The sequence below is a fragment of the Pelodiscus sinensis genome, chromosome 3, assembly GCF_052426305.1.
Source record: "Pelodiscus sinensis isolate ZL-2025 chromosome 3, ASM5242630v1, whole genome shotgun sequence".
NCBI lineage: Eukaryota > Metazoa > Chordata > Testudines > Trionychidae > Pelodiscus > Pelodiscus sinensis.
This window is the reverse complement of record NC_143054.1, coordinates 109,322,224-109,340,384: the sequence shown is the minus strand read 5'-3', so window position 1 is coordinate 109,340,384 and position 18,161 is coordinate 109,322,224. Positions and strand designations below refer to the sequence as shown.

At 41.3% G+C, this 18,161-nt stretch overlaps 1 protein-coding gene across 3 annotated transcripts in view; it reads right to left on the bottom strand.

Moving 5' to 3' along the window:
* The window catches only part of PLEKHG1 (pleckstrin homology and RhoGEF domain containing G1), a 201,680-nt gene that overhangs the window by 53,759 nt on the left and 129,760 nt on the right, over nt 1-18,161 (bottom strand). For all 3 annotated transcript variants that reach the window (XM_075924430.2, XM_075924431.2, XM_075924432.2), the window contains 2 exons: nt 5,255-5,355; nt 351-420 (listed from right to left, as the gene is read on the bottom strand). In XM_075924430.2, coding sequence (XP_075780545.2) covers nt 351-420; nt 5,255-5,355 — 171 coding nt within the window. The remainder of the gene's footprint in view (nt 1-350; nt 421-5,254; nt 5,356-18,161) is intronic.

Below are 18,161 nucleotides of genomic sequence, written 5' to 3'. Positions count from 1 at the left end.
GATAATAGGTTTATCTGAGGCCTAGTCTACACTACCATGGGCTGCTGATCTAAGTTACACAATTTCAGCTATGTTTTTCATGTAGCTGAAATCGACTATGGGAAGTGAAGAGCTGACAATCTCCCATCAATTCCCCTTACCCTTCTCATTCTGTTGGACTACCAGAGTTGATACAAGAACACTTGGTGGTTGATTTATCAAATCTATACTAGATGCGATAAATCAACCCATTGCTGGATTGACTGCTGCCTGTTGATCCAGGGGATAGTAAAGCCATGCCCTCAATCTTTCATACAGTGGCAAAGTGTCTTACTGAAAATTGTATTTCTATCAAGAATCTTAACACTTACCTTGGAAACAAAACATTCTGCAATAGCCACAGGGTCATTTTCACAGTTTTCCAAATCTTGCAAAAGTTCACTAATAAATGGGAAAAAATGAGGGGAAAATGGGAAAAAATTACATTTATAACATTTTTACACAGTCATACATGACTATGCTTCATCTTTGTCTCTTCTCACATCATAAAACCCATTTTTAAGCATTAATTTTAACCACACCAACATTCACACCTACACATTTCTTGTTTCCAGTTAGTACAGCATGTGTTGCTATGGGCAATAATAAACAAGTACTAAAATCCAGTGATTTAGAGTGAGAGAGAAACAGAATACACAGACAGGTTTTCAATACAGTATTTTCCTTTTCCTTTGCACTCATCAGCTTTTTCACTATAACACCTTCAACGGTTCATTGACTAACTGGTCTAAGCATTGGTTTCAAGGCAAAATACTGTGAGTGGCCTAGTGCAGGTGAAGACCCAAAGTCTAGTTAGACATCCAAACCCTGATGAAAGTCAATGAGAGTAAATGCCCATGCATTTGAAAATATTTTGCATTATCTTTTGATTGTACGTAAAGTTAGACATGCCTTTGTTATGTTCATAATTTATAAACATACTACTGACGATGAATGCATGTGGGGCAGCATTTTTTGTCTCCCACTCAGGACAAACAATTAAATGGTTGTGGAATACCATATACATAAAAGACCGGGGTAATCCAGTTGCAGTAGCATTAATGAAAAATTCATCTTTTTAACAGAGTGAACCATTTGGTGAACAAAGGAAGAAAAACAGAAAGTACCAGCAAGTAATTAGAAATTCAATACTGACTTTTCATTTTTCAAGTGTTTTGACATGTTTATGTTGAAAACTTCAGGCTACCAGTGAAAAAGAAAAATCAAGAAAGAACTACATCACCATCATAACCACACATAGCCCAAGAAAGTTCCTGTGACCAAAAGTACTTAGCAGATACATAATTCTCTTCTGTTTTTTCTACTTTAATACAAAGTTACTTTTCCCCCTAATTGGAGCACCTAGAGTTACTTCTAAAAAATCCTCTTGATAATAATCCAAATGATGTCATCATGAAGATTACAGAGCAGCAATAATCTAACATATTTATAGATACTGCTGCCCCTGTCCAAGTATCTATGTAATTGAACAGCAGGATAATGGCAGGGCCAGACCATCAAGATAGTGCAGGATCTAGGCCAGCAGCTTTCCCTTATTCCACCACAGATTTGGCACATGCTGGTCCCCTTTCCACCATGCTTAAGAAAGATTAGTAGAAGTACTGAAGAGTATTTCATTGTAGAACTTCATGTCAATTTGTAAGTACAATACCTGATTGGGATGGGAGAGGTTGCCTTAGATTATCTTTTACAGTGAAAAGCATTTATTTGTAAGGATTCTTCTGGAAGCAGGGCAGAGGAGCAAGGCAGCAGAAGCTGATTAAGAGGGGATTTGCCTTCCCTATGTATGGTGTGAAACCAAAGTCTTATGAGAGGGTAGGTCTACATTACAAGGTTTTTGCGCAAAAACCAGCGAAGCATCCACACCTCAAGCGGTTTTTGCACAAGAAAATTGACAGAGCAGAGGGCATTTGCCTGTAGAGTTATTCCTCAACCCTACAAGGAATAACTCCTTTTTGTGCTACAGCTCTTGCGCAAAAAAGGCAGGTGTGGACTCTTCACAGGGGATTTTGCGAAAGAACCCCCTATTGGAAAAAGCACAGGTGCTCAAGATGTGAATGGCCATCAGAAATTTCTTGTGCAAGAGTATCCAAGCACTGTGGATGCTCTCCTGCACAAAAGCACATGGCTTTTGTGATGCACTTTGAGGTCTGAAAGCACTTTTGCCCAAGAAGTTTTTGCACAACAACTCTTCTGCAAAAGGCTTCTTGTGCAAAAACCCTGCAGTGTAGACTAAGCTAGAGGAGTTCAGTTTTCCTTGAAGATATGAAGGAAGACAGGAGAAACAGTTCAAGTGTACACTGTTCTCCTCTGAGAAATAGCAAAGGAAGCTTTCAAAGTGTGCCGGGGGGGAAGCATGACACAAACACTGCAACTAGCATCACAATATCCATCGTGACAATTGGTGCAGCCTAAAACTCAACAGTGTTTCAATCATAAGAAGAAACTTGAACTGGATCACACTCTGTCATGTCTAAGTTAAGGCCACAAAATCTTGGTGTAACAAACCCTTATGAAATCATCATCATCAATAAATCCATGTGTATATAATAACCACCTTCTAAAATTAACTGACCAATCTTTATTTCTCTGAATACTCATAGGCATCAAAATCCTCATTCCGGATAAAAAGCCAAATACAAGTTTGGAAAAAACAAATTCGCTTTGAAACTATAAAACCACAAATGTTCACACACGGAGACACACAACTGCCAATTCATAACTGCCAAATTAAACGTTTTTCAAATGTAAAAATGAATAAAGTAACCAAACAGACTCTAGAGTGCATTTAAGACCCAGATGCCAAGTTTCAGACAGCAGTGAATTTTTATAGCAGAGAAGTAATCTCTCTGAATCCCTGAATCTATATTGGGATCTATAATGAAACCAGTCATAATCTTCAAAGCTACTATTTCCACACAGAGCTTTAAACTGGGTGCTCTGAAAGACATTAAAGATAGTTTTATTAGAGCTTTGAAAAAATATCAACGTAAAGCACATGAAGAGTCTATAAAATTGTAGCAGCACTATTTCTCCTCAAAAGTGTTTTAAAAAGGTTAATATCCCAAGTTCCTTTTTTGCAATTCTGCTATTCCCCTGCAACAGTTGATACACTACTAAACAGCACATTAGACTAAACAGTATTTACATTTTTGCCAGAAAAGCTGCATATGTACTAGAGGCTATTGCCAGCACAATTCTCTTGGTCACAAATCACACCTCATCCCACCTCTGATCTTGTAGCTGTGCCAGCAGAAGTTTCATAGTGTAAACATTGCCACGCTACAAGTAGGGAGTGATGACTGACTTCTCAAGCTGGTGAGGAGGGCAAACATTTTACCCTGTCAGGCTGAGACTGAGGCACTGAGAAAGGCAAGCTGGCTGGAGATCACTCCAAATAAGTCAGATGTGATATTGGTAAGTTGCAGAAAAGAACCTCAACACAGAGCATGAGGATTATATTGGTCCCTTAAATTGACAGCATGTGTCTGCTGTGTCTTACTCAGTTTGGAAAGTGTAAATTCTTGCTGTTGGAAGATTAGGTGACAGCAATGATCAAGATCATTTCCCCCACTGTCTGGCCCAGAAGTTGTAATATCAATGCCATGATCTTCTGCATCTATTATCTATCGATAAATGAAACCGGGATTTGAATTTCCTGAGCTTCATTTGCATAATGGCAGCCACACGTTCTTTCGAAAAAGGGCTTTTTGAAAGTGAAACCGCCATCTAGATCTTTCAAAAAAAGGGTTTTTTCGGAAGAACCGCGTCTAGACAGTGGTTTCACTTTCAAAAAGCCCTTTTTTTGAAAAAACATGCGGCCACCATTATGTAGTCTAGACATATCTTTAGTGTACAGGGTAATTCGCTATGAGCACATTGCACTTGTTTTTCCATGATCTGCTTTGGGTTTCTGGGGAGAGTTCTAGTCATTGGTTGTGTTCTGCTGGCACGGGTTCCCCTCTGTGCCTCTTCACTGAAATGTACAAGTCTCGCGGTGGCTCTTGTACATTCCAAAGGGACAGGAGCTGCATTGGAACCGGCACGAGTGGGACTCAATCCCTGCTCGTGCCATTTCCCCACTGGTCCCAGCACCCCCCCCCCCACTCTGTTGCTGGGAGGGGGGGATTAAGCCGGCTCCCACCCAGCAGCAGCTCGTGCTCCCCCCCTCTCCTTGCTGCCTCTCTCTGATAGAGGCAGCAGGGGATGGGGGAGGGAAGTGATTAGTCGAGTTCCTACTCTATCACCCAATACGCATTTGCTTATCGGGTAGTAGACTAGTCGCTAACATCCCTAGACGGCAGTGGGGCAGGGTGGTCAGGTGGCCTCAGCACGAGAACCCCCAGCGGCAGCAGGGCCAAGTGGCAGTGGGAGAGCCTTGGCCAGGGAGCCCCAGGAAATTTCCAGTGGCAGCAGGCAGGTGGCATCCAGGAGGCCCCCACCAGGGGAAGCTGGGGAACCTCCAGGAGCAGGAGTAGGAGCCCCAGCCTTGGAAGCCTGGAAGTGGGGCAACCAGCATGGGACTGCTCAGGTCCAGCTGTGCAGGACCAGGGAGTTCCAACCTGTAGAATTGTTATTATATCAATAGTGTTTTCAAATGTCCGTGAATAGTACGATAGAGGGGTTTGGTTTTTTTTTAACTTTTTGTTATATAAACCAAAATTTGATTGGGGGACAAGCTCTTTGCAGATGATTCTTTATGATAAATGAAGAGCTAATTCTTAAACACTTACATTTTACAAGTATTTTATACATTGTTTTGCAATTTTAAATAAACTTTAGTACTTTACAAAATTATATCTTTATAGTGCCAAAATTCCTTTCCTTTGAGGGAAGAAAGTGCATACCGAACACGAAATTCAAAAGCAAGTTTGTTTGTAGCATTTCTTTCCAAATGTCCTGTCAGAACTGGCAGGATTGTGGACCTATGCCTGCAAATGTTGCATGCCCTGTACAACCTGACAACCACACTTCAAGACTAGAGATTTCCTCCAAAAGGCAAAACATATGCCCCAAAAATGAGGTCTTTTTTACATTTATTAGAGTGGGGACAGACAGCCTAACCGAAAACATGAAACAAACCTTGATCATCAAAGAAGTATCAGTTTCTTGTTTTATATTTATTAGCATACTGACCTAGGAAAGAATATTTTTGAGCTTTTTCCCTATAATACAGTCTCTTCCCTTGTTTTCACTTTGCCAAATATTACCTTACCTATTGAAATGGTAGATGTCTTGTATGTTTCCAAACAGGGCTGATCGTTCTTCTGACCCCAGGGAAAGCTTGGATTGGTCAGTGATACAATCAAGGTAGTCCTGTGAAATAAATGAGAAGGAGGCCTTAAAACACTCCCATCCCTTTTCTGGATCAGTAAATGGAGCTTTCCTTAATTGTGCAAGAGACAAGTCCCTTCCTATCAGTTTCACATTATATTACAATAATCCCCTCAGTAGCTCTTCTCTGAACAGTCATTCTATTATGAAAGATAATACTTATCTGTTCACTCAAACAAAGAAAAGAACTAAAAAGACTGAATGGTACATTATATTGCCTAGATTAGACAGTGTACATGTTTATAGCTACAGACAGACAAATTAGTTCAGATTTCACCCATTACAGTTGCATTGTCTCAGATAATTCTTCATGTCAGTGATGTTGTTCCATATTCATTCTCTTTTTAAATGAGTGTTTTTTAGGATTTTTTTTTTAAGTAGTGAGTTATATTGGTAAAACAGTTGGATTTAATAGTGACTCCATAAACGGAGTTTTGGAAAATACAACTGCTTCACAGCTTTAAAGAGGATTTATTTTTAATTCCAGAAGAAATAACACACACTCACCACCAGTTTGCACAGGACAGAACTCCTATATTTTTATCCACGAGCACACAACTGAACCATATGGACCGTTAAACTCCATGCAACATTGACACATACTCCAGCAAAGATTTATTTTCATGTCTAGAATTGTTTACTTAATGCCATATGAAAAAGATAACTCAAAACAGGACAGTATTATTCTTGAAAGATCATAGCTACCAAACTCTCTCTTTGCTTCTGATAAGGGCTCTTCTCTGAATGTGTGTTGCCTTTCATTATTATGCAGCTGTAGTATTAGGGCTCCTTGGATAAGGGCAACTAAATCCAAAGAGTTGTTTATCAGAGCATAAAGTCATAAAGCTAGGAACCCAGGCACATTGCTACATTTATAAAGAAACTGCGCAGGAGGAAGGCAAACAAAGGAAAAGTAAAAACAGCTGAAACAATGTGAAATGAAAATAAATAAAATCCCTTACCCTGGGGCTAGACAATGTGGTATGGAACTCTACCAAAAGCAACACAACATTCCACAGTCACTAAAAAGAAGGAATGCTGTGAGCTGTCAAATAGAACACAAAAATCTTTAAGTAGAATGACGTTCCAAACACTTTAAAAAATATATTATAACAGACAATGCAGGACCCAATTCATCGTCAGTGTAAATCCAGTTGAGACCATGGATTTACATCCAATATAATCTGACCCTTGTCATTCAGATGTTCTTACAAGGCGTGTTTTGAATTACAGAACCTGAGTCTCTATCCACTGAGCCCTGTTTCTCCACTAGAATTGAACTAGCTGCAGCACAATGACAGATTTAAGAAAAATCAGGTATAATCATTCCTGTTCCTTTTTGTTACACCATTCAGTCATCTGTATTCCCATCTTCACTTACCTCACTTAAATTCTAGCACCAATATTCTCCCTGATTAAACGCGTCATTTACCAAAAGGATGTAACAAAACTAGGTCATGGGGCAACAAAATGGCAGATGAATTTTAATGCTGATAAATGCAAAGTAATGCATTTTGGAAAACAATCTCAACTATACATTCAAAACGATGGGGATTAAATTAGCCCAAGAGAGATATTGGAGTTATTGTGGGTAGTTCTCTGAGATCATCCAGTCAATGTGCTGCAGCTGTCAAAAAAGTGAACCAAATCTTAGGAGTCAATAAAAAAGGATAGAGAATAAACAGATAATTTCTTATTGCTGCTATATAAATCCATGGTATGCCTACATCTTGGATACTGCATGCAGATGTGGTCACCTCATCTCAAGATATCTAGACACTGGAACAAAATACAGGACTATGTAGCACTTTAAAGACTAACAGGATGGTTTATTAGATGATGAGCTTTCGTGGGCCAGACCCACTTCCTCAGATCAAATAGTGGGAGTGGGTCTGGCCCACGAAAGCTCATCATCTAATAAACCATCTTGTTAGTCTTTAAAGTGCTACATAGTCCTGCATTTTGCTTCAGCTACAACAGACTAACACGGCTACATTTCTATCACTATTAGGCATTGGAAAAAGTTCAGAAAAGGGCAAGAAAAATGTTTAGGGGTTTGAAACAGCTGTCATATGAGGAGAGATTAATAAAACTGGGACTTTTCAGCTTAGAAAAGGAGAGATGACTTGGGGTGGATATGATAGAGTTCTATAAAATCATGACCAGTGTGGAGAAAATAGATAAGGAAAGCTTATTTACTTGCTCCTATAAGACAAGAACTAGGGATCACCAACTGAAATTAATAGGTAGCAGATATAACACCAACAAAAGGAAGTATTTCTTCGCACAGTTCACAGTCAATCTATGGAACTCTTTGCCAGAGGATCTTGTGAAGAGTTCAAAAAATAACTAAATAATTTCATGAAGGATAGGTCCATCAATTATTATTAGCCAGGGTGGGCAGGAATGGTGTCCCTATCCTCTGTATCAGAGGCTGGGAATAGGCAACAAGAGAGAGATCACTTGATGATTACTTGTTTTAGTCATTCCCTCTAGGGCACCTGGCACTGGCCACTATCAGAAGACAGGATAGTGGGCTACAAGGACTTTGATCTGACCCAGTGTGACCATTATTAGGTTCTTACCAGCACCATCTAAAAAAAGCATCTTATTTCTAATTGTTATTTCTAATTGTTACGATACTGCGCAAAGCTTCACTGCTTCAGAAATGGCAGGCAGCAAGTAACCAGCACAGCCTTGATTCTTCAAAGAGCCATTGTGTCATCTCTGCAAGGCACAATCCTACCCCTCCTTCCCCCCAGCAGCCAGTGACCTCACTGTTCCAGTCTGCTCTTCACGTTTATTCTGTGGACTTATTGTGCAAAGCCCCTGGGGCTTTCTAAACCCTATACCTGACCTTTTGGTTTTACACTCAGGACCTACCTCAGAGCACACAATTTGGAAAGTTTGCAGTTTAAATTGTTGCATTCTGCAGTCTGTCTAGCTAGGTCCAAGAGCCAGAAGCAATGACTCTTCCAGCTGTCATTTAAAGTTGTAGATCTTTTCAACAAAATTTAAAGAAGGCATGAATGTAATAAATTAACCTTCCCTGCACCACTAGTAAAACCAAACATGTAAGAATGAATAATATGGAAATCTCAGATGCAATTCCCATCCTTTAAAAATGTTTAAGGTTATTTTTAGCACTACAGGAAGGATTGCAACAGAAATCCTGGTGTTATATGAGTCACGACAGAACAAGTTTAAGAAAACACATACACATATTTTTACCAAATAAAGGAAAAGTTTCTTCTGCACATTAGTGCAATCTTACCTGAGTTCCATTTCCCCCCCACAAAAGTAATATTACACAACAATTTTTACATTTTCTTGTCACCACTGTACAGAAAATGACTTCAGTTTTATGACTTTGTTCACATCACCTCTGGTAATACTCCTGACATCTCTCTCATATACCCCAACACACGTGTGTCTGTCACCAATTCTTAGTAAAGAATAAAGAACCAGGGCTTTGCCAAAAAGGAAAACAGATCCACACAAGTTGGTGCTTCAGCTGCTGCTCACTGGTATGGTGAAACTATAGATCCAAAAACTGCTTTACTCTTTCTCAAGGCTGTAACAAGGGCGAGGCGAGTGAGGCTCAGAAAAATAATTTAGAAAACGAATTATTTTAAGACAGCGCCGCTTTCCTTTCCCGTCCCCTCATTAGTATTGGCCGGCCCTCAGTTTACGTGTCAGGCAGCACATTGCTGCTCCACAATCCAACAGTCACCAGTAGTAGCAACCGCCCAGCGCATCAGCTGCTTCCAAGTGGCATATGAGGCTGGGCATTGGCTCAGCCGCGCCAAGCGCCTCCTTAAGGTGCCCTAGTGCAGTTTCCAGGCACGGAGCTGGGGGAGAAGGACCTCAGATTGCCCCAAACATGGGCAGAGGTGGTGGTGTCAGCCTGGGAGCCAGGACTCCTGAGTCTTGTATCACCTCTGCCAGGGGAGTGGCTCTAGGTCTTAGAGGTATGTGATTAGAGCTGGGGGTCTGGGAGCTACCATCCTTGGGTTCTATGTGTCGGGGCCCAGGCCCTTAGCCTGTTGGAGTCGGTTTCCCCTCCAAAAACAGGAGCCCATGCTGCTGAGCTGCCTGTGCCAAGTGCTTTGAATGTGCTACACAAACCAAGGCAGTGACTGGCTTCTTGCAAAAGAAGTTTTGGTAAACTAAAATGAATTAAGAACTACCTTAGAGCATCCACAGGTCAGGAAAGATTATCAAATATGTCCATCTTATCAACAGAATATGAGGTAGTGAATAATATTAATTTCAACTCAATTCTTGATGAGTTTGCCTCATTAAAAGCGTGCAAAGTACAATTATAAACAAATACCTAATAGAACCTGACATGGTGATATTTTATAATTATATTATATATGTATTAACTGATTGTTTATGCAGCTCTCATAACTATAATAAATAAACATTGTGTTATTATTTGTTATTTATGTATTTTCCCTTTTTCTATGAAAAAACTACTATGAATATATACACGAGGGGGCGCGATTTTATATTCTTGCCTCAGGCGTAAAATTAGCTAGTTATGGTACTGCTCTTTTGAGAAGTTTTCCTTATAGCTACATTTCCTTATAGCTCTCCCTTTCCCAAAATTACTTTAAAAAGAAATTAGGAACTCATTATTTCTGTGTTTGTTTTTTGCAGATTAATATGAACAATGCAACTGTTAAAGAAAAATGACTGAAAGAGTTAATGAAGAACTTAATGAAGGGTATACAATCACCCTTTCACTGAACTACTAAGACTCTTAAGATTGCTTTCAAAATCCTAATGACTTTTAATAGTATTGCACTCACAGAAAAGTCCTACAACTATGAAAGTGATGTTCAACAAATCAGAAAAGGAAAGGGAATAGAGAAATCCTGTCCAAAAAGTAGCTCCATCGAATCACGAGGAGGAAATTTATTTTTCCCCAATTAAAAAACAAACCCTTATTTTCTTTTGTCTGAAAGAAACTTGAGAGAAGAAAGACAAGAAAAATCTCAAATTTTTCTTGAAGCTAGGAATGCACATGGAGATGTTATAAGCCAGAACAGGACAAGAAGTTTGCTAGCTTTATTAATAGCGATATTTATATAACTGTCATATCCAGAAGCCAATCAAGTCAGTGGTGTGCAAATATATAGCAGGAGGCAGTTGCTGCACCAAAGAGCGGTCAGTGTAAACAGGACAAGTTATAACAGGTGAATGATACCAACAGGCAGGCCAGGGTGAGAGTGGGGAGCAACAAAGGTGAAAGGGCAACAAAGATAGGATATATGCAATTCTGAGACAATCAGGAGCAATTGTCACACCACCTGCTTAGCTTTGTTTTCTGCTTAGCTCTCTTTTCTAGATTTCTTTTAAATGAATGAGGTGATTTTTGAGCTATCATCACAAGGTGGATTTGAAAATAGCTGAGCACAAAATACAAGACAGCACTTGTATTTAGTAAATGGAGTGCACCTTAAGCAAATATCTCCCTAGTTTATAACAGTTTTATAATAGTATATAAGCAAGTCTGAAGACTTTATAAACTCAGTCAAAAAGTAGATGTGGTATGAAATGTAAAAACCTTCAGTGGGTCAATGATGAAAGCAGACCAAAAGTATACAGAAATGATTTTCTCCCCTATTTTTAAATTACCTCTTTGGAATATGACACTTTAACCTCACATCAGTTACTGAATTCTACTTCAACATACTGCATATCAACAGCTGTAATCATCTGAAGCCATAATGAAAGGTTTGAAGCTCTCTGATAAGAGGCCAGGCTGCAGACATAATGACACCGTGCAGAAACTAACAAAATTTATTAGTACTGAGCACAAGGCATATTAATTGTATTTGTTTCTTGTCAGCACTCCTGGCCCCTGCCGCCTACGCTAAGCCATTTGTTCATAACCTTTGCCTTTATTGCTGTTTTATTGCCTCCCAGAAGGGAGAGCAAAACACAGACTTCACTTTATGAAAAAAATGAAGCCTTCTAAAATCGTTTTATGGAACACGTATTGCTTTACTGACATCACAATTTCTTAGTCCTATTTCTTCAAAACTTCCCACAACTAGAAGAGTCAGATTTCCTCTAAGGATTACCATGCCTTCTTTACCGGATTTGACATTTTCTCTATTTATCTTTCATCACCCTTCAAATCTATTGAAAAGAAAATCTCTTAAAAGGTCTTATCTCACACTTCCATGTCCTCCTCCATAATCACGTGAGCATGATCTGCAGGGCTATGCAAAGGAGATGGAAACTAACTTCAGGTTATAGAGTAAATGATTAGGTTATAGAGGAAATGGAATATAATGTCAATTTGTAAGAAAAGAGCTTTGTGCAAACTTACATCTTGAGTAAATTAAGTTTTTGACATCCAAACTAGGGATGTAATAGTGTAGTAGATAAACCAATTAGCAAAAGTTTATAGGTTAATGCTATAGGCTACATGTATTTCCCCCCTCCCCACCATAAGTAATTTTTTCAGCAGGCTGGCCAACAGTCTGTATCACTCCTGGTTCGCGATGTGTCCAGGACCCCTACAGCGACTCTGCATTTAAAGTGTTATTAGGAGGTAGGCTGGCAAGCAACCTGGCTCTAAGGTTGTCAGATGGTTTAACAAAAAATACCGAACATCCCTCCCCCTCAAAAAAAAAACCCATCAGGAAAAAATTCTATCAAGGAAAAAAAAACAAAACAAAAACCCCAGAACAGAATTTTCAAGCAAAAATGTCAAAAAAAAGTTTTTAAAGGAGGCTGCCCCTTTAAGACGGCCGCCATTTTTAAAACCCCACAGCTCCGACCCAGTAAGCGCAGGGAAGCCAGGGGGCGGGGGCCAATGGGGGGGAGGGGGAGACACACGAGCGGCTTCATGAGCTGCACTTTTGGGGGGCAAGAGCCAATTGCGAGCCACAGGTTGGCCATAGCTGGTGTAGAGGGAGGCATCTAGGGTTGCCAGGTGTCTGGTATTGACCCGGACAGTCCGGTATTTTCACCTCCTGTCCGGTAAAAACAAATACAGAAAATACCGGACACCTAAAATGTCCTGTATTTCCTGATTTTTTTCCTCCTGCCAGGAGGCGAAAATACCAGACACCTGGCAACTCTAGCACCCGAGCCTAGGCCCAGACCCCATATTCCGCGCATACCTTCCTTGGATTCTTTTTGCGAAAAAGGGTTTTTTCTCATCTACATGGGGCCAAATAGCAGCAACACCTCTTCAAGAAAAAGAATCAGAAGAAGATATGCAAATGTGAGTGCAATTTGCGTATCTTCTTCCACAGAAAAACAGCAGCGTAGCCGTAGCCTGATATAAAGGCAGCAGCACAGTGTGGCAGGGGGGCTCCTTGGGAGTCAGGCCAGAGCGCACTGGCTGCTGGTCCTACCCCTGGGAACTATAAAATGGTCAAGTAACAAGTAAGAATTCATGAGGTTACTCAACTATCCGATTAACTGATATTTAACCTCCGTAATCCAAACCTCAGGGAACAGAGTGCAAATTAATTGGTGACACTTTTACCAAACCAATCATCTATGCTTCTATATGGAGATCTAATTAAAAAATTATCCTTAAAATAGATTGGCAGACTAAAATATGGGAATATCTATGGCATGCAGCAGTAGTTTTCAACCTGTGGTCTGTGGATCCTTCCGAGTCCTCAGATTGTCTTATGATTTCCAACAGATACGCATATCCCTTTGAAATGTGTAGTGCTCCACAAGTGAAAAAAGGTTGAAACCTACTAGTAGAGGGTAAGAACACACTGCAAAGGAGTGTTCTCATGCCTTTGTCTTGTAAAGTATACTCAACTTTTATTCAGCTCTGCAAGAAATTACATGCATGGGAGAGAAACTTCCAGTTGCCTATTTACAGAATGGGATAGAACATCTTTAAAGAGAGGATACCAAAAAAAGACACAGGTCAATGGGCAGAACTACTTAAAACAAACTAACAATGTACACCCTCCCCTTTGCAAAAAAGGAAGCACATAAAACATTCATGACATCAGTTGATCAATATAGACTTTAATAAAGATTCTTACCCACAAAATAAAATCAGATATCAAATTCAGTCATCCTCTTCCAACAAAGGCATGAGCAGAGAAAAAAAAAAAGGAGATTAACCATACATTTTGCCTTCAATGGCTTAGGGCACGTCTAGACTACCTTCAGCTTCTGAAAGAAGACATGCAAATTCGCACAGAATTTGCATATCTTTTTCTGATCCCTTTTTAGGAAGAGGTTTTTTTGAGGGAAAAAAAGCAGTCTAGATGGGGTTTTTCGCGCTACCCTCCACTTTTTCGAAAGAACCCTGTAAACCTCATTTTTTGAGGAATAAGGGTTCTTTCGAAAAAGGGCGGGTTTTGCGCAACCCCCCCCCCCCCCATCTAGACTGCTTTTTTTTCATTCAAAAAACCTCTTCCGAAAAAGAAATAAACTTCTTTGTGCCAAATTTGCATATCTTCTTTCGGAAGCCAAAGGTAGTCTAGACGTGCCCTTAGTGTCATAATTCAACAATTGAGGGTCTTTTGCTACAAATCCTTTCCTCCAGCCTCCAACATGCTCAAATCAAGGGATTTAGCAAAGAAACGGATTTCAAGAGTTGTAGCAGCATATTATAGGAAGATAGGTGGTGGTAAGATGCGAAGACTTAAGTCATGTAGAGAATATACCTTGAATTGCAGTTGGAAGAAACTGGAAAGCCAGTGCAGCCTTTGGACAATTCTCATAAGATGCACCCTATGGCTAATAGTGCCAAACAAGTGGGCAACTGCCATCTGCACCAGCTGCTTATACCTCTCTGGTCCGGCACACTCAGGATCTTTTCCAGATCAGGGGAAGTCTCCTGCCACTGGCCTCTCAGCTTGCTGCCCCTCCCTGCTGCCAGCATGGCTGAGGCTTCCTGGACTCCACGGCCACAGCCAGCCCCTCTGCTGCCAGCATGGCTGGGGATCCCTTGGCTCTTTTGTCCAGCAACATCTGTGGTATGACTGTTGGACCAGAGAATTTGAGAGGCTGAACCTGTATTATGTATAGATTATATCTACAGATGTATCTGGCACCTAAATGTCACAGTTTCTGGATACCATAAAAAAAATATTGAGAGATGTGTTGCCCATATCAAGCAAGCAGAATCAGACATCTGGTTGCTGGATTCAGTTAATCATAATTAGTATAAAGTACAGGGGAAATGCAGTTGCAAGTAATTCACAGGTTTGCTCCTTGTTATTATATCCTTTTTGCTTGACTAGAAGTGACCAGTCTATGGGTTAATTTAATAAATTGTTGAAATCCATCCCCTCCTTTCAAAAACAGACAAACTATTGAGTTAGTTTCTTTGTTTATGAGAAGGCCTATCTTTATAGTACAGGTTGGACCTCCCTGATCTAGCACCCTACAAGGGAATTTGCCAGACCAGGAAAGGTCAGGGCTCTCCCTCTCCTCCTAGCTACCAGCCCCACTGCTGACCCTGGTGGCTGGCAGGCTGGCCAGGCTCCACTCCCAGCTCTGGTGGCTGCACTCCTCGTCCTGGTGGCCAGGTTGTGCTCCCAGCCCGCTGTCTCCTGGGCTGCCAGTTGGTCTCCTCTCCCTGCCTCCGGGGTCGCCAGCACCAGCCCCTCTGCCTCTGGACTCCCAGCTGATAGCCTGTCAGACCAGAGACTCCTGGACAAGAGAGGATCGATCTGTCTAGTCAATTACATTAGCAGAAGACATGTCACTATTTTAAAACATCTCTCGCTTTCTCTGTTGGTGTTTAATGAATTCACCTACTACATAACGGCAGCCATACTGGAGTCAGACCAATGTTTCATTTAGCCTCGTTTGCTGTCTCCCAACAGTGGCCAATGCCAGATGCTTCAGAGAAAAAAAAAATTAACAGATAATCAAGTGAAGCATCCTATACCCAGCTTCTGGCAAACAGAGGCTGGGATACTTCAGAACAGGGGTGGATAATAATTTTTGATGAGGGTGCCACTCCAAGAACATGGAAAGTGGTCAAGGGCCTCACTCTTCCATGATATTAATGGAGGAGGTGCAGGGTCTGGGATGGAAGTTGGGTGCAGAAGGGAGCTTGGGATAAGGGAAGGGAGTTTGGGTGAAGGAAGCAATTGTGACCTGGCGCACTGGACTGGGGTGCAGGAGATTGGATTGTGACCTAGGGCAGGGAATGCAGGATGGGGTGGAGGGATTTGGGTTATGAGCTAGGGCAGGAGGAGACTGTGATCTGGGGCAGGGGACTGGAGTGCCAGATCTGGGAGGGATATGGGTACAGGAGGGGGACAGAGGATTTGGGTATGTAGAGTAGGGGGCAGCAGTAGGGGAGAAGGTTTGGGAAGGAAGGGACTGGGGTGTCAAAGGTAGGCTCTGACAGGAGACTGACTAGTCAGCAGCCATTTCTGAATCAGACTCCCTGCCTGCCCTGACCCCACACTGGCTGGAGCCTTGTGCTCTGGAGCTCCTTGTGCTTTATGGCTGCCAGTTATTGAAACAGGCAGCTCCCATTGGCTGGTTTCTAGCCAGAAACCAGCCAATGGGATTGTGCTGGGGGCTGGAGCAGCTCCTAAAACTTTGCTCCCTCCCCTCCAGACTCACAGTTTTTAAAGAAAAACCACCCTGCACCTGCATTTCTGAGTGGCATGGGGTGGGGCGAGGCAAGTGGGGAGCCTGCCTGGGACTCCCTGCAATGTTCGTGGGCTAGAATCAGCGGCTTGGTGGACCGGATCCAGCCCACGGGACCTATTTTGCTCAGGCCTGCTTCAGAGCATAGTTTTGCATCCCTGCCTATTCTAGCTAATAACCATTGGTGTCCTTTCCTCCCTCCCTGCCCCCTTCTTGCTTTGACTCTTTTGATAGCTGTTTTTCAAGTTCTTTTCTAGCCTTCCTAACTATATTTTTACACTTCCTTTGCTCAAGTTTATGCTCCTTTCTATTTTCCTCAATAGCACTTAACTTCTTTTTTAAAAGCATGAATTTTTGCCTCAGCTGCTTCTTATACTTGGTTGTTTAGACACAGTTGCTCTTTTTTGGTCCTCTTACTATTTTTTTTAGCTGGGATATGCATTTAAATTGCTGGAAATTTCCCCATTACTGTAGCTAGCAGATTATTCTGATGGCTTTTTTATATTCACCCTAACCCCATTCACATTTGCATTCACTAGTGGCTGTAAAACTATGAATACCATTAGGAATGAGCATATCAGTCAAAGTGAGGTTCTATCACTCTTCCAATGGCACACTCCCCTCCTCAAATTATTTTAAATCTCATAGCTTTCTGCCCTTTCAATTTTAAATCTTCACCAGAATTGCAGCCCTGTCCTCACTGTTATCGGTAAGTGTCAAGATAATCAGCTACCTTAACCAGACAAATCTAAAACTCATCAGTGGCAGCAGCAGCTGCACATCAATATTTTATTTCAATTGGCTTTCAGTGACATATTTATTGAGATTTTTTTTAAATGTTCCGCAAAGAGAGGACATTTCCTTCCACATGAAAACGTTGCTATTATACAGATGGTGAAGGTGTGCTATCTAATGGAAAATATATCTAACTAGGATGACCAGCTGTCCCATTTTTAAAGGGATAGTCCCGAATTTAAGCCTTTCTGCAAGTGTCCTGACTTTTTCTGACAAACAGGAAAACTGTCCCATCTTTTCTCTCTCCCCACACCATCAGTATCGGCATATCCTGCTGCTGGCTGGATTCCTGATTGCCAGGTGCTTTCTCCACCACCCTGTTAGTGGTGAATGGGGAGGGGGGGGTGCCAGTGGCTGACGATAGGCATGTCAGCGTGTCGTCAACTATTTCAGGGCAACAGGCAGTCGGTCTGCACAGAGCTGGTTTTTAAACTGGCTCCCCTGGCAGACTGGCTGCCTCCTGTCACCTTGCACTGCTGCCTCTGATACACACTGGGTGCTGGCCCCGACCCCGAGGACTACCGAGATTTCATGCGGTTACATGCCTATTCAACTACACAATATCTAACATCCCTGTTACATCCCTAGCTGATGGAGATGACAGATGATGCAAAGCTGGTGATGGGGCAAAAAATGCAGCATGCAAGGCCAGCCATTCCCCTTACTGGTTCATCAGTGCAGCCGTTGGTGTGTGCCAACTTTCAGCCAGCAAGGACCCATCCCCTACCGCCCCCCAGTAATTCACAAAGCCACATCCTTGGGGATTGGGTGCCATAAGGGAAGAGTGGGGGGCAGTGGCAAGAAGAGGGAGGGCTAGGGGAACGGGGACAGACAGACAGTTCCCCTACCTTAGCATGCTGGGATTCCCTGCTCAGATTGTGCAACTACTCTTGCCTGGGATGGACTGCGGGTTGGGAGTTTGAGACCAGTGATATTTAGATTTGTAGTACAGATTCACTTCTCTATTGCTATATACTTTTTTTTTTACAGTTCAAGTATTTTTAAAAATAATATCAATTGAGCACTGTACATTTTGTATTCTCTGCTATAGCTGAAATCAATATATTTGGAAAGGTAGAATAAATTTAAATTGGTATTCTATTATTGTTCAACTGCGTAATTAAAACTGTGATTATCACAATTAATTTTTAACTGAATTAATTTGTTTTGCGTTAATCCCAAGAGTCAACTGTGATTGACAACCCTACTTTAAAACCAGCAATTCAATGAGCAAGAACATCCAAATTAAATTCATATATTCTTTGTGGACCAAATTTTTCACACAAAAAATTATCCCAAGAGAAATAATTTATCCTAATCCTTAACTGCTTTTTTGTTGCGACAAAGAAGGATTGATGGAATCTAAGTTTTTACCA